The following is a 20,185-nucleotide window of genomic DNA, read 5'->3' as shown; positions in this document are numbered from 1 at the left end:
CCCTGCCCCCAAGAGAGACAACCAAAAAATGACACTCCCCTCAAAGCGACCCACATCAGAAATCTGGCCCAACCAGGGAAACAGCAGGCAGCCTACACTCAAGGAGCAACAGAAGGACGCAGGTAGTTACACAAGACACACACAGATCCCCTGGGCCTGGCAGGACTAAGACTAGTGAACCCCTGAAAAGAACTGGGAATGATAGAAAGCGATGCCCCCCACACACACACACCCTTCTAGACTTAGGAGCCACAGAATCTGCTACTGTCAATCTCTTCCAGTCACCCAACAACCCTGACACTGTTTGTACAGGGTGTGACCCCAGGATTCCAGTTTCCAAGCACTACTGTAAAAATATTGCCACTAGCTCCATGGCATGAGTTTGGGCAGTTCTGGGTTTAAGACCACACCCAGGGCAGCAAAAATCTTGGCAGGAAGCCCCACCATGATCCCAGGTATCAAGGGGCCAGGATTAGAAGGAAGAGAAAACAGTGCCCAGGGCCAAGGCAGCGGCAGACCTGGCTGGAGGAGGGCAGTTGGTACACTCCCCTTTGTTCCAGATTGAAAGTACACAAGGCAGTGAGCACAGTCTCATCTCCAGCACGGCTGCTCCTTCTTCGTCCTCAACTGAGCCCTGAAAAGGGTGAGTGGGAGGTGTGGGGCTTTACAGTAAAAATGCTGATGATGGCATCACAAGAGCAGCAGCTGTCCATTACTGGTCACTGCCCGTGACCAGGAGCTGAACTGAGGGCTTTAGATACACATTCTCTTTATACCTTAGAACTCAATGAGGCAGAGCATTTTATTTTTAAAAATATTTTATTTATTTATTTGATAGAGAGTGAGCACAAGCAGGCGGAGCGGGAGAGGGGGAAGTGGGCTTCCCGCTGAGCAGGGAGCATGGTGCAGGACTTGATCCCAGGACCCTGGGATCATGACCTGAGCCAAAGGAAGACCTTTAACCGACTGAGCCACCCAGGCGCCCCTAGACAGAGCATTGTATTATCACATTCTGCATATAGAAGACAGGCTCCTAAGGCGAAACAGCTTGCAGGGGTCAGCCAGGTCTCAAGGGTCAGAGCCAAGGCTCAGACCTACCAGCAAGTACATCGCCTGGATGGCGTCATAGCGGCTTCCGTAAGAGCAAAACCAGGAAAGAAAGGGGAGTGAATCGAAGAGACAAGGATTAAAGAAAAAAACAAAAGGCAAAAAAGCTGGTCAAAACAACAGCTCCATCAGCCAAACAGGACAAAAGGGAAAGTGGGGGAAAACGTCAAGAAGAGTTGGCACCTGTTTTCTATCCTTAAAGGAAGCTTGGCTGGAAGATCGGGAAGTGCCTCTAGTCTGCGGTTCCTGCCAGCAGTTACTCAAAAACCCAGGTCACCTCTTCTAAAAGCAGCCCACTAGGTATGAGGTACCTTTGACCAATTTCTGGGAGTATTCCCACCCACCTCTCCACTTCCAAGATAATCAGGTCACTTCTTCCTTCAGTCTGAGGGGGCCACCACAGGTCCAGGAAGGAGGAGGGAGAAGGGGGAGGAGGAGGGCAAAGACCACCATTCATGGGGCACATATTATCTGCCATGTGCTTTGTAAGGATTGTGTCGTTGAATCTTCAACAACGGCAGCAGTTGGGGCACTATGATAGCCTGGGCCACTGAACCTCGGGGCGGGGGGGGGGGGGGGGGTCAAGCGACTTGTCTTGAGTCTCGCAGCCAGGAAGTGGCAGGGTCTAACTGACCCATAGTCTCAAGCACACTTAGAAACATAGTTCAGTCCGTAACTGGAAGTGGTTTCATTCCCTGTCCTTTGCTTCAAACAAGGTAAAACAGGTGATTCCATGGACCTGGTGTCCAGAGGGCTGCTGAGAAAATGTTTCAGAAACACCAATACCATGACGACCGTAGGGCTGCATATACTATTCAGATCTCTAAAAGTTCCCAGATGGGCAAGGGTGAACCAAGCTGCCAACTACACTCTGTTAGGCTCATACTGGAGATACTGAAATTGTTAATGGAGCTGAACAACTAAAAAGTAGATGCATTTCCACGCTGGGCTTCACCATGAGACAAGGGCATAATAGTTACCAAACCTAATAACTATTATTAAGAGACCCTGGCAGTCCCAATAAAAGTTGGTCCTAAAAACTTTTAAGAGACAGAAAGTAGCTGGAACACCCCCACTCTGTGGTTGACCATAACATATTTCTAGACCAAGGGAGACTTGCAAACCATGAGCCTCAACCAAGACCTCCAATTTTATTGCTGGCCCTGGCTCTGCAGTAACTCAACGATGAATCTTGTTACAACCATCAGCATGATCCAAAGGACCTCACAAAACGTTCCCAGCCCGGGCTCTTTCCTCCTGAGAAAGCGCGATCCCTTTCCCCCATTCTGATCAAAAGGCAGCTTTTACGCAAAACTCTCTGAAAGTAGAAAAAGATTTGTTAAGATTCTCCACAGGTGATGTGGGGTTTGTTTTCCTTTATATTTCTCTATGTTCTTGCAATTTCCTTACAATAACTACAAACACAACTTTTTAATATAGAAAAAAAATATTTAGAAGTGAATTTTGAAGACCATACTGATGGCTTTCCCTTGAGGAAAGGAAATACTCAGTGGCTGATCTGGGATGTGCCTCAGTTTCCTCACTGTATAACGGGGATTACAACATTAACTACATCCCAGGGTTGCAATTAGGCTTCATTTAGCTATTACTGAAAAGCATCTTTTTTTTTTTAAGATTTTATTTTTATTTATTTTTGACAGAGAGAGAGACAGCCAGCGAGAGAGGGAACACAAGCAGGGGGAGTGGGAGAGGAAGAAGCAGGCTCACAGAGGAGGAGCCTGATGTGGGGCTCGATCCGGTAACGCCGGGATCACGCCCTGAGCCGAAGGCAGACGCTTAACCGCTGTGCCACCCAGGCGCCCCTACTGAAAAGCATCTATCACAACTTTCTGGTACTGGTAGGTACTCTATATTCGCTATTATTAATAAAACTAGTACTGTGATTATAGTGACTCTCAGTGGTTTCCATTTATATTCGTTTTCTGAGCCTCACATGGCCACTTGGAAAAGGCCTTATTAAGTCTCACAGTTGAGGCAAATCATAGATGTTCAGAGAATGACAATGAAGTGCTGAACGCTTTACGTTCAGCATCACTGTCCCCAAAATGAGGTGTTCTACTGGGACCCCAGGCCCAGAGGTCCACTACACAAATTCGTGTTCCACTACTGGATGTAAAGGACTCCTACTTTGCATTTTCTGAAAGCAAATATATTGCAGACGAATGAACGTTATCAGACTTATTATTCAAGCTACATATGCTAGAGGCTGTGAATTTATTCAAGAACTTATTATATTCCTAGTAGGTGCCAAGCCGAGAGCCACAGGGGTGAACAAGACATTCAACACCTACCCCTAGAGCAGAGGTGATCCAGTGGGAGAGGGAAACAGGAGAGTCAGGAGACCTATGGAGCTCAGGAAGCTATGAAATGAAATGGCACAGGGCGGGAGGGGAGCCGTGGGTGTCGGGGACAGGGCCTCGTGCCCTCCAACCTCAGGGATGACTTCCCATGGGTGTCAAACAAGAGTGCCAAGAAAAAGGGACAGGAGAGGTAATTATGGTAAGAGATGCATGCCTGACAGGAAGCGTAATGTGACACCTGGATGGTTTCCTGTAAGGGACTCCCCAGGTGCCAGTTTGCCTCCTTTGGTGCAGACAAGGAATGTGCCGAGCCACTGCCCAGGGGCTTGCCGGCCAAAATCCCTAAGGCTCCTGCTCTCAGCATACTTTCTGGGTTCTGCCCCTGGATGGCTGCAAGCTCCACTGAGAGGCCCCCTGTCCCCCCAGGAGCACGCCCTTGGTCTTCCAGCCTCTGCCTCTTCTGACAAGGAATCTTATATACAGAACCCAGAACTCTGCTCAGTTAATAGAACGGCCAAGTCACAAAGGCCTTCTGGCCTGAGCCTAAAGACCCCAGCAGCACCTTTGGTCCCCTGGAGGGTGGCGCCTAGTCCCCCCACCTCTGGCCTGCTTTATCCTACTGAGGGAACAAAATCACTTTGTTCTTGAGAAGAAGCCCCAGGCCCAGCCATGCTCCCACCAGACCGCAGAATGCCACATTAAGTCTTGTTTCCCTGGAGTATCTGAGAAATCACTTCAGGGAGGTACAGGGAAATCAGGGTGATTCACACAAACAGTGCGGTACCAGCATGATAAGAACTTGATTATTTTCTTGGGGGTTGCAGGGGAGATGGAGGAACTGATTTTAGCCACTGAGAATCTTTTCAGACCCCAGCCTCCGCGGGAGGCCTGCCTCTGCCTCGGTCACAAGCAGCAGGAGGCCAAAAGTACCACCATTCTTGTTTGTAGAAGGAAAGCCGACTGCTGCTTGCCTTTTTTAATCTTAAAATCTGAATTTATGGGCCGCAGCAAATTTACATATCCCTGCCACAGATTCCCCACCCACTTCCCTATAGCTCAAAAGCCAAAATTCCACACTGTGTTCTCGTTATATCTAAACGGAAATTCCAGAGAAGTTGTCTGGCATGGCAAAAGCTGACCAGCCTTATGAAAATACCCAGAAAGGTGACCCATTTAGTCAAAAGAGCTTTCAGATCTCCATGAGAAAAGGAATTCATGCCAGCATAAAGGGCCTTCAGAGAGGGAGAACAGGAGTGTTGTGTTAACGCCCAGACCTTGCAACAAACCAGCCCAGCGGATTTCTGGGGAGGCTGAGCACCGAGTAGGCCAGCCAGGAGGGCTGCCGGAGATGCCCTTGGGGACGCAAGTTCAGCTCTGCAGCAGCTTGGCAAAGCCACGCTACCCAGCAAGGGGCCTACCCACAAGGCTCCCCGCAGAGGAGCCGGGAGCTGCCGGCTGGGAGTGGGGGCAGGCAGCTGCTCGAGCCAGGGCAGCCAGACTGATAAAAGGCCAAATGCCAGTCAGGAAAGAGGTTCGGCTCAGCAGCAAACACAATCCCACATGCCCTCCCGCCAGTTAATGTTTAAAGGTAGCAGAAGGAAAGGATGAGGCGTGAGGTCATTTCTGAGAGTGCACAACTGGGCCAACAGTGACTGTGACCAAGGATCTCCCAGCAAGGCTGCGTTTCAACAAACGGTGTGCACCATGAGCCCCACAGGACTGCAACTAGGGGCACCCCCTCCCGACCTCTGGCTTCTAGGCCCCACTAAGAAAGCCCTGCCTGGCTGCCCAAAGCAGCCTTCAGCTGGTCCCCACTGTCCGAACACTGCCGCTGGAAACCAAAAAAAGGCAGGGAAAGAACTAGAGATGCCCCCCAGAACTGAAGAGGAGGCCCCAATTAAAGTTCAACGGTGCTGGAAGAGGCAAGGCCAATGAGCGAAGAAAAGTTTTGTTTTATAGAACATTTCAATTGCACATTCACCAAGGTCAAGTGAGTCAAGTTGCAAGCAAAATAGACATGAACAGAACAAAGGCTGCAGAAAGTCTCTCACTATAGTCTATTTTACTTTTAAGTGTGAAATCAAACTTAGAGATTAAAAAAAATACTTGATAGTTTGATGCAGACAAGCATCGTGCCCGGGAGGCTGATTTGGGCTTCAGTTTTCTCATCTGTAAAATGGAAATAAATACAAAGCCACTCACTTCATGGGGTTCAGGATGAAGATGAGAAGCGATAAAGGAACTCAAGACAATGTCTAACGGAGGGCAGGCACAGGAACGCGCTAGACATTCTGTTCGAGGATGCGTGTGCGCACCTCAACATTCAGTACACAAATGTCTCATCAGTGTGGATCCTCGGAAAAGCCAAGGGATATGCAGGAGGAGGACACGTGTCCTCCTTACTAAGCCATCTACCTAGGCCAGGTTGTGCTGCTGAGGGAAAGGAGGAAGTCAGATGCTCTGTCAGAATAATTCAGACCCAGAACCAGTCTTGACAAAGTGAAAAACCAAACTGCTTCTTTGCTTCTAGTATAAGAAAATCTTAACCAAGGACATTCTACTGCACAGCGACTGGTCAAAGGGGGCTCAGGGAAGTTAAAAGTTCTTTGGCATGTTTTGTAACCAGACAATGGGTGTAATAAAACCCCATCGAATTTTCTTTTCTTTTTTTTTTTTTTTTGAGAACTGAACAGTTTGCACAAGTGTTACAGCAACTATCTACAACGTATCAGAAGAATGCTTTTAAAGCAAGTGCTGTAAGGCTCTTAGAAGAAAGGCAGCACTGGACGTATAGCTCAATATGATTTTGAAAACGAGAAATCACGATACTAAGTGGGCAGAATTAAAATACCCAATAGTTCCACCCTTTATACCGTGTATAACTACTTCACGCGTTGCTTTATCACTTTAGTATAAAGAGGACCATTTGGTTTTCTAATCATCTTTCCCAAAAAACTCTCCCTAGAACATGGACTCAATTTCCCAAGAAAAGTGAGCAAGGCACTTAAAAGCTGCAAGGCCACTTTGCAAGCCCCAGCAGAGGAAAGTGCTGTTGTTTATTATACAGTAACCCGAGCCAATCTGGTGATTATTGAGCATGTTTAATGGATAACTAGATTTACAGCAGTAATGTAAGGTGGCTTCTAGTAGAATGTCATGAAAGGCAATTTTCGTCATTGTAAGAGCAGGAAATAGCACGCATTTAGACTGAAATGGCTCGTTCCAGTGGGTTTATTCATTTGGTTCAACTTCTTGGGGGAAGGGGCTAGAATTATAGACCCCCCTCCTTAACTGAGGATAACTAAAGATCAAAACGAAATGCAGAACAGCAACAAGAAGGGGGTGGGGGGGATGAAATGTGGAAAGAGGCCCTCGGGGGGCCTCCAAATAGGGCCTCCACAAAAGCACCCAAGACAATCCATTCGAGCACAGGAAAAACCAGATCTTATATTTGGATTTGTCCTCTAAAAAGAAACTAAGCTTTATGGTAATGTATGTATATAGCTTATGAATTTGCATATATGAGAAAGGGGCACATTAAAATTGTTTTGCTGATAGGAATGACTGCAGTCACAGTCAAGAGAGCCCCAGATTAGATGATCTGTTTCAGCTGGGTTCACCTACCCCACGCCAAGCACCCTCGAGGAAGATGCCCGGCTGGCAGCCTCCAGCCTCAGAAGGCCCTTTGTGAGACAGCCCCTGCCTACCTCTGTGCCACCCACCCCTCTGACCTCCACCAGACAAGCTCTTCGGCTGTGCCTCACTTGGCTCATTGTCTGTTCACCTGCCTAATTCTAGTCAGGCTTTAGGTCCCAGCTTAATGGCCCCTTCCTCCAGGGAGTCCTCCAGACTACCCACCCCAGCCTGAGGGAAGGCATCCTCCCCCTCCCACCCCCCAGAAAGCTTGCCATCTTGATAATCACTACCCACAGCATGGCAAGCACCACTGACAGCAGCAACTGGGAGCAGGCTGGAAGTAAGGAACTCAGCCTTGACACCTGACCTGCTGAAGAAGACCGACATTTTTAACAAAGTCCCCAGGAGATCTGTGTGTGCCTGAAGGTTTGAGAAGGGCACTCTCTCATTACTCTCTCCTCTGCACTGAGCAGTGTATAAGGCAAGCTAGGGACCTGACTCTCCTTATTCCTGTGGCCCTAGCACGGGCCTGGCTCACAGCTGGTCTTTCCTATATTTCCTGAATGAGGAAAGGAGGAAAGAAAGGATCTTAAGAGGCATCTTCGTTAGAGGTTCCACGCTGGGGGGAAGGGACTCAGATTATCTAACACACCAGATGACAGCAGCAGGACTGGCCAGGGAGTAGATGGAAAACGAGACAAAATCCCAGACTTGGGTTCAGAAGCACATTAATATTAATAATGATAATGCCAGCATTGTGCTATAAACATATAACGCTCTCAGCAACTAAGATAGGAACTATTACTCTCCATTTTACAGATGGGGGAAATTGAGGCTCACAAAGGTGAAAGCAGTGGAACCAGATTTGCACAGCTGTTAGGGAGAGAGTGGGGCTTAGCATCCTGGCCGTCTAGCTTCCGGCCCACAGAGACACCATCCACCTGGACCTAGCATAACCTAGTATGTGCTGACCCGGAGGCCGTTTATAGAGAAAGCAGGGTGACGTGGTGCCCAGGCCACGAAGCCACGGCAAGCAGGACCCAAAGAGCCTGAGCCATCCTCAACTACCCTGTGCCTCCGCCTCACGGTACAGAACCAGGATCTGGACAAGGAGGGAAGGGGGAGTGCCCAGGAGACATAATTTGGTTCCAAATCAAAGCCCTCCTTCAGCACAGACTCTCCAAGAACGAAGGCAGCTGCTGACTGGCACGGCCGCTGCTGGAGGAGCGCCGCAGAGCCCAACTGCCATCTGGAAGTGATTTGGCCCAGAGATTCCTGAACGGGGTGGAAGGCTGGAAGGACCAGCCACCCCATGCTCCAGGCTAGGTCTCAGAAACAAAGCCGGTATGAATGGGCCCCAGAGGCAGCCATCACATAACCAGGGGTCCTCCCCTTCCAAGGAGGCCAGGCCACAGCCCTATTGTAGCAAAGCAGCAGTAACACAAGCCAACCAGGCTGATCTCCCCAGGGCGGCACCGATTTTAAATGTCCTTTCGGCGTGCAAACCCTCCAGCGATGACTTTTGAGAACACTATTGGACAGAACCATATTTATTTCGCAAACACTCACATAGCACTTACTATGTGCCACAAACTTTTCCAGACATTTTTTAAAATATTCACTCGTTTAATTTGTATAACAACCTTTGAAAGGAGGTAGTTACCACCCCCATTTTAGTGATAAGGAAACCAAGGCGCCCAAGTTTCTTAATAGCTACTCAGTGGCAAGTGGGGTTTGAACCAAGAATCTTGGCTCTGAACGACTCCAAGAGCCACATCTCATTCTGTGTTACTTTGTTGCAAACGGTCCAGCTCTTGTTGATTCTGACGCGCAGGCTACTCGGCTACTTTTATAAAACCTTCTCTACTACCTTTGCCTAAAAGACACACTGGCGTTTGCTAGGTAGTTCAGGAAAGAACAGGATTTAAGATTACTGTATTTGTGTGTGATTTTGGTGGGGGCGGGGCAACAGGAAGGAAAAGGGGCCCAGTGCCGGTGACCCACCACCCTGGAAACCCTGCCCAGTGACCCAAGGTCTTGGGAACACACACCCGCCTGCTCTGGGGCACTAGCCTGGCACAGCCACCTGAAGTCAACATTAGGGTCAGACCGCATCCTAAGGATCAAACCAGAACATACCACCCGAACTTCTAGACAGACTTGATTGTCATTCTTGGGCTGGGAGACCCCTTTTTCTCCAAGTTGGCCGAGCTGCCCTGTGTTTTTGGAAAAGGTTTTTGGAAAAACAAGTAAATAAAACTGCCGGCTCCTGGCCGGCAACTAGGATTCCATATGCCGGGGCCTTGCTATGAACTGCCCCAGGCAGAGTGAGAAACTGAAGAAACTCTTCACCGCTTGGATGCAGCCTAGAATGGGCCCACCTTACAACAAATCACAACGGTGAATACACAGCCAGAACGGCCTTTCAGTGAATTCTAGGGAGAAACGCCAGTCCTCTGGCAGCTTCCAACCATCTCATGTCTCAGAGCTGGGCGCCTGTACACACCTCTTAGGATTCCAGCAATGCACATTATTGGAAGTTATCCAAAGTCCACAAAACCCTGTATTCATTCAGATACCTTCCCAGATTATGGAGTAAAACACCATCCACTAAGTAGCAGGAAATACCACCTCCCCCCTACCCCCACCCGCCAAAAAAACCCAGCGAACACAGGGCAGCCGCTCCCTCAACAAGTTCACCTTGATGCAAGATGCAAACTGATTCTGCTCACCTCCTGACAGGACACTCATCTCAGGGGACCCTCATCCTGTCACTCACCTAAAGTCTTGAGATCCCTGCTTTGCTCAAAGTGTGGGTGTCCAGCTGCCACCCCAACATCCCAGACTTGCAAAACTGGGTGTTAACAGGGGTTCTCTGGTTAGGGGAGAGAGGCTGTGTTTTACTCATTTCTGACCTGGAAAAGCGGGTCAGTTAAGGGTCAATTTCACAACGGGACAGGCTGGGCCTCCAGTCACCACTTACCAGCTGGGTGACCTCTGCAAGTTACTTCACTCTTGTTTCCTCATCTTTCAGTGGACATCATAATACTAACAACAACCATAGAAATAACAGCAACCATTTTCTCAGCGCTGGGGTAGAACTAGGGCAAGCCCTTTACCCTCCTGGTGACTTAATGAAGCAGATCGTTCTGTAGACAAGGAAACCAAATCTTGAGGATTCAAGGTGGTCAACGGCATGATGAACAGAACACGCTGAACACCTCGTGTATGCCACCAACTGGAGCCAGAGCCTTGGTCAGCACAATGGAACACGGCATAAGCCGTGAATATTTGAACTGAAGTCTGAGCTGGATGGGACTTTTTTCTGAAGGGCCGTTACCCAGAACAGCCCCAGGAGCAGGGGGAAGAGGCCTCAGGCAACACCCCCACAGGAGTTCTGGCCCTTGGCAAGTAAGTCTCCCTCCAGGCTCCAGAGGCTGGAAAACCTGTATACGGTGAGATCTTTCCGGAGAGCAACGAGGCAGCCAATGACAGGACTCATAAATGTGGCCACACTCTGACCCAAGAATGCCACGGAGAAAATAAAACAATACAGCCTGTGGTGGGAAGAGGTCCACAACAAGAAGCTGCCAACAGCCCACGGGCCCACAACCAGAGACGGGGAGGCTAGCCCTGGAATGTCAGGACAATGGAAGACGCTATGGCCTGGGTGGGTTCAGGAATGAAAATCATGAGGGTTGAGTAGAAAAATGGGACCAGACAAAGTCTAGAATGAGACCCCAAGTTCAGGGCACTGATGGGAAACCACGCTGCAGGCAGCTACAGCCTCTGTAAACAGTTGGTAAATTAGGCAGTCCAGGATTTTCTGGTACTGTGGTTTCATTTTTTTGTTTGTTTTGTTTTTTAAGGACATTTCATGTCATGTTTGGATACTCCCGGTTTACTTTAAGTTTCTTTGTTCACTTAATTAAATAAATACACATTTTTAAAACAAAGACGAAGTGATCCAAGTTGAGCTCAGCCAGGCCTTGAGATTCCTCAGCAGGAAAGCTGGTTTTGGAAAAGGGAAGAATTCCAGGATGATTCTGGGTGCTCCTTTCCAGAATCTCCAGTTGTAGGAGATGGCCCCCAAAAGAAGAGGCAAGCATGTTACACAGCTCTGCAGAGAAGCCACCCCTGATGGGGCTCTGACTGGGCGGTGACAGCTGCCTGGGCCCAGGAAGCAGGAAGCAGCCCTACCTGCCAGGACAGGTGTGGGGGGAAGGGGAGGGAGAGGACAGAGGAGACTCAGCCTAGAGGGAACCCCTTTTACTCTGGAGAAAGTCCCAGCAGCCACACCCACCACCCTTTCTTCCTATCACAGAAGTCACCATAAGAACTGGTTTTCTCAGGAAGAGACCCCAGACCCAGGCCTGGGTCAGCTCGTCTGGGAAGATGCTCCGGGGCAGAACACACACACACACACACACACACACACACACGATGTAGGTGCACCCACTTTCTCTGCACACCCACGCCATGTACACACTACAAGCTCTATATGCTGTGTACACACACATACTCTACATACATACAAGTGCACACACACACACACACACATTATACACCCCTTGCCCATGCTGTCACAGCCCACACCCTCAGCAGCCTTGTGACCCTCCTGGAAACTTTCAATTAGCCCAGGTCATAGTGGGGACCCGACCCTCATTCTCTCTCCCAGCTCTGGGGAGAGGAACTCGACACCAACTCCCTCCCTCCTCTCAGGAAGACCCTGGTGTGGGGAAGGCAAGGGGAGGAAGGCAAAATCTCCTTTCATTGTACCCACTTCCTTCAATTCTCAGCTAGACCCTTCCTACTTCAATGACCTTGGGCACGTCCATTAACCCTCTGGACCCCCTTTGCCTGTAAAATAGGTCTAAGGACACCCCAACTGGCGGGATGTGCAAGGACTGAACTTGGAAGGCTGTTGGCACACAAGGCGCAGTAGTTTGGGCTCCCTACAAAACGGTAGTTACTATACCACCACCGCCCCTAAATGATCACTTCTGCTGCAGAGCGGGCTCACCCCGAGGCACGGGCCAGAGCTGAGCCGGGAGCAGAAGGAGCGAGGAGGACACACCCCCGCGGCTCCCCTTCCCACCTCGGGGCCCACACCCAAGCCAGAGACGGCAGGGGAGGGTACCAGGTCCCTGTCCCCACCTGGGCGGCGAGGCCCCAGGCTCGGAGAGCTGTCCCTGCCCAGGTCTCCCTGGGTCGCTGGGCGCATCGGCTTCGGCGCAAAGGGAAGAGCTCTTCGGGGAACATCCTACCAGGGACCCCACTTCCATGGACCGCGGACCAGAGGTTTCCAGCTCCCCGCAGGGACACCGGGTGCGGCGAAATGACACAGCCCCACCCCTCCCCATGCAGCCCCACCCCAAGCCCAGGACCCACAGCCCCCCAAGGTCGCACGGCGAGGCGCAGGGCTGGGAGCTATCATGCGAAGTCCTAGCCCAGGGAAAAGCACCGAGAAGGGGGCCTAGGTCTCCGGCGTCCCCACCTCCCGGAGGACAACGCCCCCCACCTCAGCGCTCACACCCAGCTCTCAGCTCCTGGGCGCAGTAGGGGCGCGCGGCAGGGTGCCCTAGCCTTCCCCCCGCCCCCAGCGCAAGCGCGGGGACCGGAGGGTCCACCGCGGCGCCTGGCCGACCCAGGGCACTCACCGATGGACACGAGCTTGATGCTCTCACGGTCCAGAAACTCGAGCGCCACAGACACGTTCTCCAGCTGCATCTGGCGGAAGGTGGGCCGCTGGTGGTACTTGCGGTACATGCGCTTCTGGCTGAGCACCTCGAGCAGCGCGATGAGCCGCAACCCATCGCTCAGGTCGGTCTGCAGGTTCCCAATGCGTTTGTTCACGCACTTGAGGTGTTCGTTGCACCAACGCGTGAAGGTGTTCTGCTGGATCTTCTTCCACGGCGCGTCCTCCGCCAGGTCCTTCTCGGTTACCGGCATCCTGGCGGCGGGGAGAGCGCAATGCGCAGCGACTGCCGGGAACTGGTGCAGGGAGGCCCAAGGGCCCGGGGAGCGAGAACCAAAGCGGAGCGGGAGCGGGGCTCGAACTCGGTGCTACTGGAGCCGCGGCCCGAGCTGCTCTGCGTCCGCCTGCCCCTAGCCGCGCGAGGCGTCTGGACCGGCGCCTGCGCACTGAGCCGACCCGCCCTCGAGGCCCCGCCCCGTCCCAGCCCTCCGGCCGGAGTTCCCGGGCCACGCTCGCCCCCTGCGGTCCCAAGCGTGCACTGCACCCCGCGGCCTCCAGGGCATCCCGGGACCCCGCGCTCTGAGTTCGCCACCTAAGCGAAAGGAAGCCAGTGGGGAGACTTTGGCTTAAGGAGAAGGCCCCCGATACTGGTCCCGGTCCCGGAGTAAGGGACGTGCAGAGGTAGGACAGGATGGATGGGGGCGGGGGCGGCTTGGGTCATGGGGGAGGGATGGGGTAGAGGAGTACTTGATCCACCTATGGGTTCAATAAGAGTTTTTATTGAGCTCCGGCTGTGTACCTGACTTGGTGTTAGGCACTGGAGGACACCGTGAAGGAATGGACATTTTATTCTTCATATGAATTAAACTCATGTGAATTACAATATTATCATTCAGTGCATCTATTGAGTGCCTACTGTGTGCGAGGCCCTCTTAGTAGCTGAGAACCAACCGCAAATAAGACAAATTTATTCTTTGACCTTGAGGAATTGCTAGAGTAATGGGAGACAAAAATACAAATCAGCTATCACAAACAGCTTAGTAGTAGTAATAGAAATGAACAATAGGGGCACCTGCCTGGCTCAGTCAGTAGGGCATGTGACTCTTGATCTCAGGATTGTGAGTTCAAGCCCCATATTGGGTGTAGAAATTACTCAAAAAAAAAAAATCTTAAAAACAAAACAATAATTTGCGCAGTGTATGTCAGTTTCCCAATGCTGTTGTAACAAACTACCAAATCTTTGCCTTTAAAAAATCACGAATTTATTATCTTGCAGTTCTGTAGCTTAGATGTCCCTCATGGGTTTCACTGAGCTAAACTTAAGGTGTTGGCAGGATGCATTCCTTTCTGCGGGCTCTAGGGAAGAATCCATTTCCTTGCTGCCTCCAACTTCTAGAAAATTCCCGCATTCCTTGGCTGTGGCCTCTTCCTCCATCTTCAAAGCCAGCAGCATCAGGCTGAGTCTTTCTCACGCTGTCATCTCTCTTGTTCTCTATAGTCACATCTTCCTACACCTTCCTCTCTATTTTTATTTATTTATTTATTTATTTATTTATTTATTTATTGGTAGGCTACACAACCAGCATGGAGCCCAACACCAGGCTTGAACTCACCACTCTGAGATCAAGACCTGAGCTGAGATCGAGTCAGATGAGCCACCCAGGTGTTCCTTCCTCTAACTCTTTTAAGGACCCTTATGATTCCATCCAGCCCAGTTGGTTAATCCAGGGTATTTTTTAAGGAACTGATTAGCAATCTCAATCCCATCTGCAACCTTAATTCCCCTTTGCCATGTAAGGTAATATTGACAGGCTCTGGAAATTAGGATTTGAACATCTTTAGGGACTGCTATTCTGCCTACCAACACCATATATTGAGTACCTGCTGTGTACTCATCTAAGCCCTGTGCTAGGGGCTGGGGTATGGCAGAAACCCTGGGCCAGACCTCTTCTGGCAAGAGCTGAATCATTATAAAAGCTGCTAGCATTTCCTAAGTACCTGCTCTGTCCCTGTGCCAAGAGCTTTGCTAAGCATTTCCTTTGCTATTGGCCCAGTTTGACAAGAGTTAACTCTCTGAGAGGTGAAGTGACTTGCCCAAAGCACACAGTACAGACAGGACTGGAATCCAGGTGTGTACGAGCACAGAGTGTCCTGGGCCCAAGAAAGGACACATAACCTAGGCTTAGAGACAGGGGGTCTCCCTGGGGGAGAGGAGTTGGGCAGGATGGAGTCAAGGGCTTCCTGCCTGAGGGTTGCGCAGGAGAAGCCAGTAGAGTAGTGGTTGTAACATCTATACAAACAGGTCATTTGCATACAACACTGAAGTGTTTTATTCACACAGATTGCCTCACTCTTTGGAAAGGCTCAAAACAGCCTGGGGGGTAGGGGGAGAGTGTATTACCTGTCCCTGGCCCATAATAGGGACGCAAGAACTACTTGAAGGACCATTCCACTCCTTAGTGATTAAGTGAAGAGATTTGCTAGAGGTCAGCTGGTAAGGATGAGACAAAGCTGGACTTGAACCTGGTTCTAACTCCAAAGTCTGCACTATGTCTAAGGGCCTGTTCTCAGCCTGGTTTTGCCTTTCTCCATACCATCTGAGCAGTGTTGGTAATCTTTGCCTCCCCCATGCCCGAGGCTCCTGGCTCCTCGTGCTTTCTCCACCCAAACTCATCCATCCCAGCTTATCAGCCATCAGCTGGTGTCTCACTCCCCGAGGGACCTCCTCCCTGCCAGGTAAGACTGGAGCTAACTGCCCCCTTTCTTACGTAATTGTTTTCATCTGGTCTTGACACAAATAACTACATAATTTTGCATGTAAACCTCCAGCACACTTCACCGGGAGCTGAGACACCCCATTTTAGGATGAGTCTAGTGATTCTCTCTACCCAGTCAGAAGAAACGAGAGTTTTCGAGGGAGCAATTCATGGGGGGTGAAGGGGACTCAGCAGTCACCATGCAGGTGGGTGGTCTGTGGCTTCAGAAACGAGGAGAGGAAGCGGATGAGGTCTTCAGATGACTCCTTCTCAATATTTGGTAAAGGATGAGGGCCAAACAACTCGGGTAGGCATTTCTGCAAGTGGCATCCTAACCAACACATTCCATGGTTTTGCCTGACAAGGTCTTCACTTAGTAAATACCCACTCCCTGTTTTCTAAATTCTGTGCTGGGCTTCTCTGATCTCTTGGTAGAACTGCCCAGAGTGGAAGAGTGCAAGGATGGGAGAAACCCAGGCTTTGGGTGTGAATTTTGGCTGTTCTGGCTTTGCGATCTTGAACAAATAACCTCTGTGAGCTTCAGGCTTCTCGTCTAGGTAAAAATGGAGGCAGCACACCTCTTCCTAGGGTGTTTAGATAACACGGGCAAAACTAGCATAGTGCCTGGCACACAAGAAACATTCTGTAAATTTAACTGGAAACGAGGCAAAATGAACAGACCTCACAACCAGTCCCTGAAAAGTCTGGAATGAGCTGCATTTTCCCTAGCAGACTCTAGTCTGTCTCTCTAAGGAGCTGTGGCTCCCCTCCATGTCTGTTATTCACAGATGTTGACAGCAGTCTGCCGCAGCCCCAAGAGATCTCGGAAAGAATCCACTGTCCGAGCGAACACAAGCAGGGCAGTAACCCCTACGGGTCAGCGTGGATATGGCCGGACAGCAGCAAGGGCGCAGAAATCCACGAAGAAGAGGCAAGCTGAATGTGGGCATCAACACTGGGTGGAAGGTTGAAGTGCTGTGAGCCTACTTCTCGAAGGGGTACGAATTGCCAAATCAGTGGGATTGGAAGAGGTTCTTCTTTCCAAACAAGTGTGTGAAAGTTCACCTGATCACCTCCGTGCCTTTGCTCAGACGGTCCCCTCTGTCTAGGATGCCTTCGTCTCTCCTCTCCAACTTGGGAACCCCATGCCCGGCCTTCAGTCCCCTCACTCTTACAGCCCATGTGCTCCCACCACTGAACTGATGCTACGGTTTCGTTGCCGGGTTCTGTGCCATTTGCTGAAGGAGGGCACCTGTCACCTCCGCTCCCTGGCAGGGTGTAGCCTGGGATTTAAGACCTAATAGAGTCTGTACAGTCCAATGAAAATATGAGAGCCACGTTTTTATTTTTAATTTTCTAGTAACACTTAACAGTTACTAATTCAATGTCACTTAAAAAGAAACAGGTGAGGGGTGCCTGGGTGGCTCAGTCGTTAAGCATCTGCCTTTGGCTCAGGGCATAATCCCAGCATTCTGGGATCGAGCCCCACATCAGGCTTCTCCGCTGGGAGCCTGCTTCTTCCTCTCCCACTCCTCCTGCTTGTGTTCCCTCTCTCGCTGGTTGTCTCTCTGTCAAATAAATAAAATCTTAAAAAAAAAAAAGAAAAGAAAAGAAACAGGCGAAATTACTTACAATAATGTACTTTAGCCAATAATAAGATGACCAGCTGTCCTGGTTTGCCCAGGACTAAGCGGTTCTCTGGGCTGCAGGCCTTTCATTTCAGTGCTGAAACCAGGAATGTCTTTGGCAAACCAGAACAAGTTGGTCACCTTGCCCAGTATATCCAAAAAGTTACAATTTCAACATATAATCAATATGTTTAAATATGTACATATATTTGTATATATGTATACATATACATACGTATATATACATATATACCAATTATATATGTATTACTGTCTTAAAAATCTGACATGTATTTTATACTAACAGCATGTCTTTTTTTAATTTTTACTTTATCTTTTTAAGATTTTATTTATTCGTTTGAGAGAGAGAGAGAGAAAGCACAAGCAGGGGGAGAGGCAACGGGAGAGGGAGAAGCAGGCTCCCCGCAGAGCTGAGAGCTGGATGTGGGGCTTGATCCCAGGACCCTGGGATCATGACCTGAGCTGAAGGCAGATGCTTAATGACTGAGCCACCCAGGTGCCCCAAAGATTTATTTATTTTAAAGAGAGAAAGCATGAGAGAAAACACAAGCGGGAGAGTAGAGGTCGAGAGGGAGAGAGAGAATCTCAAGCAGAGTCCACGCTGAGCATGGAGCCCCCCTCGGGGCTTGATCCCATGACCCTGAGATCATGTCCTGAGCTGAAACCAGAGTCAGATGCTCGACCAACCGCGCCACCCAGGTGCGCCACTTAGGGCATGTCTTAATTTGGACTCAGCACCTTGCCGGTACCCAACAGCTGCCTTTGGCTATTGGGAGTTATCATACTGGACAGTGCAGATATAGACAGATACTTGATATTGAAACAAACCAGTTACTAAACTGGAAACCCATAATGCTCTCACCAGGGTCCTGACCTTAGGACCCCACCCTATATGTGAAACCTGCTTCCACACTTTGGGAACCCCAGTTCTGTGCAAGGGGTCCCAGGTGAACCTGCATTCTGTGGTTTCTTGGCATCCTGGAGTCCACTGCTATGGTAGCATAGCAAGATATTCACAACAGTAAAAATAGTAAAATAATAATAATAGAAGCTTCCATTTCTTGAGTGCTGCCATTTTCTCCTTTAACCATCAGAACAACCCCAGGCGATGTTATTAATAATTTTTAAAAAGATTTTATTTATTTATTTGAGAGAGCGAGAAAGAGAGCACAAGCAGGGGTGAGGGCCAGAGGCAGAGGGAGAAGCAGACTCCCCACTGAGAGCCAAGCCTGGCACAGGGCTCGATCCCACGACCCTAAGATCATGACTGAGCTGAAGGCAGACGCATACCGACTGAGCCACCCAGGTGCCCCTCAAGTGATGTTGTTATTTCCATTTTACAGGTAAGGAAACTGGAGTCGAGAGGAATAGTCCAATGCCTAAAGTCACAGTGACAGACTGAATCCTCAGGAAGGGCTAAGTAGTCAGGACTGAGAGCAGGGAGCCAGGGCCGCCCCTGACTTTGTTTCCTTGCCTGTAACCCACATTAACCATATACCTCGGGGGAGGGGAGGTTCTGACAAATGAGAAGCCCTGTGTAAAGCACTTAGCGTGTAAGTATCTGTGAGAGAATTACTGCTCTTATTACCATGATTATCATATGGTAATGTCACGATAGTGTCGTGATGATGATAGGAGAGGACATCGAAGAGCAAAGACGGAACGTTTCCAAAGGGAACAGAGATGGAGAACCAGGACTTGCAAAATGAACCCCGTCCTCCCCAGTTGCATCTTTGCCCCAGGGTGGGGGCCTTCTCAGTTGTAATTTTACACCAATGTCCACACCCTGCTGGGAGGGAAGAGAAACAAACTCTACGCGAGAATATTTGCTCTGCCTCCAAAGAAGAACTGGTTCTTTCAGCAGCAACTGGAGAGGTGGGAGGGCTCTGCCCCCACTCCCAGCCTCAGCAGCAGAGGTCCCAGGCCTTGTGGGTGGGCCCTGGGGGAGCAGGTCTTTAGTCCCCAAGAGGTGGCAAAGACAATGGCAGTTTGAAGGATCAGCCAGCCCTGCCCTGAGGCAAGGTGGGGGTGCTGGTAGGCAGGCTGCCCAGAGAAGGCACCCTGCTCTCCCACTCACCCACCCACTAAGGTGGAGCCCAGAGTGGACAGAGCCACGTTCTTGAAATCTAGTCGTTCCTGGACTCACACAATGGGCTCCATGACTGATTTTATCGACTTTCCCTCCCTGACTCCTAGAGCTGTAGTAAGTGGTCCCTTCCCTGAGTGCCTCAGCATCCTGTGTCCGTGATTTTAATCTGTGCAAGAACTCTGTGACCTTGCTGCTATTATTATCATCCTCCTGTTACAAATAGGGAAACTGAGGCTGCAAAAAAAAAATCAGGTCACTCGCTCAGGTCCCTTTGGTATTCGGTGTCCGAGTCTGGATTCAAACCCTGGTTTAACCAACTCCAGAGGTCAATTTTGAGTCTCTGAGCTCTCAATCCCTCAGAGGCCACAGTCCTGACTGCCAGAAGCAGTTTGCCTCACGCTGGTAAAGGAATGAAGGCGGTGGCCACCATTCACTGGACATCTGCGAGTTGTTCATTCAGCAGGGGCGGGGAGACAAAGCCTGCTGCGGGCCTTGATTTTCTCCCCCTGGGCCTTCCCAGCCCGAGGTGGACCTCACCCAGAGCATGCCCCACCCTCCACCCCACCCTTTCCAGTCTTTGCTAGAATCACAAAAAAAAAAAAAAAAAAAAGTTTGCAAATGACTGGGCTGTCTTCCTCCGCCCAGTTTGGCTGGTTTCTTTGGAAGATTTATGTGTGGGTCTGGTTTGTTTTTTTTAAAAGTGCAGACAAATGCCACAGAGCACTTTTCTGCTAAAGAAAACCCTGTCTAGCCACTGCTCACCTGGCAAACCTAGCCTGCCTTCCAACTGGAACAGAACTGCCTTTGTGGCCGGCAGAACAGCTGACAAAGCCTTTTCCATCCTTATCTCGCGCACTCCCCTCTCCCCCAGTTCCCTGCACGCCAGGATTAGAATTATTACTCTCAGAGCTCTCAAGGACAGGGACTGT

At 50.1% G+C, this 20,185-nt stretch overlaps 1 protein-coding gene across 7 annotated transcripts in view; it reads right to left on the bottom strand.

Annotated features, from left to right (window-relative positions):
• The window catches only part of FLNB (filamin B), a 139,355-nt gene extending 126,145 nt beyond the window's left edge, over positions 1-13,210 (bottom strand). For all 7 annotated transcript variants that reach the window (XM_026501101.4, XM_044384972.3, XM_026501102.4 and 4 more), the window contains exon 1: positions 12,725-13,210. In XM_026501101.4, the coding sequence (XP_026356886.1) occupies positions 12,725-13,016 (292 nt within the window). In that variant the 5' untranslated portion in view covers positions 13,017-13,210. The remainder of the gene's footprint in view (positions 1-12,724) is intronic.
• Positions 13,211-20,185: the final 6,975 nt, after the last annotated feature.

The sequence above is a fragment of the Ursus arctos genome, unplaced genomic scaffold (assembly GCF_023065955.2).
Source record: "Ursus arctos isolate Adak ecotype North America unplaced genomic scaffold, UrsArc2.0 scaffold_14, whole genome shotgun sequence".
Classification (NCBI taxonomy): Eukaryota; Metazoa; Chordata; class Mammalia; order Carnivora; family Ursidae; genus Ursus; species Ursus arctos.
The sequence above is the reverse complement of the archived record's forward strand: the minus strand, read 5'-3'. Positions and strand labels throughout refer to the sequence as shown.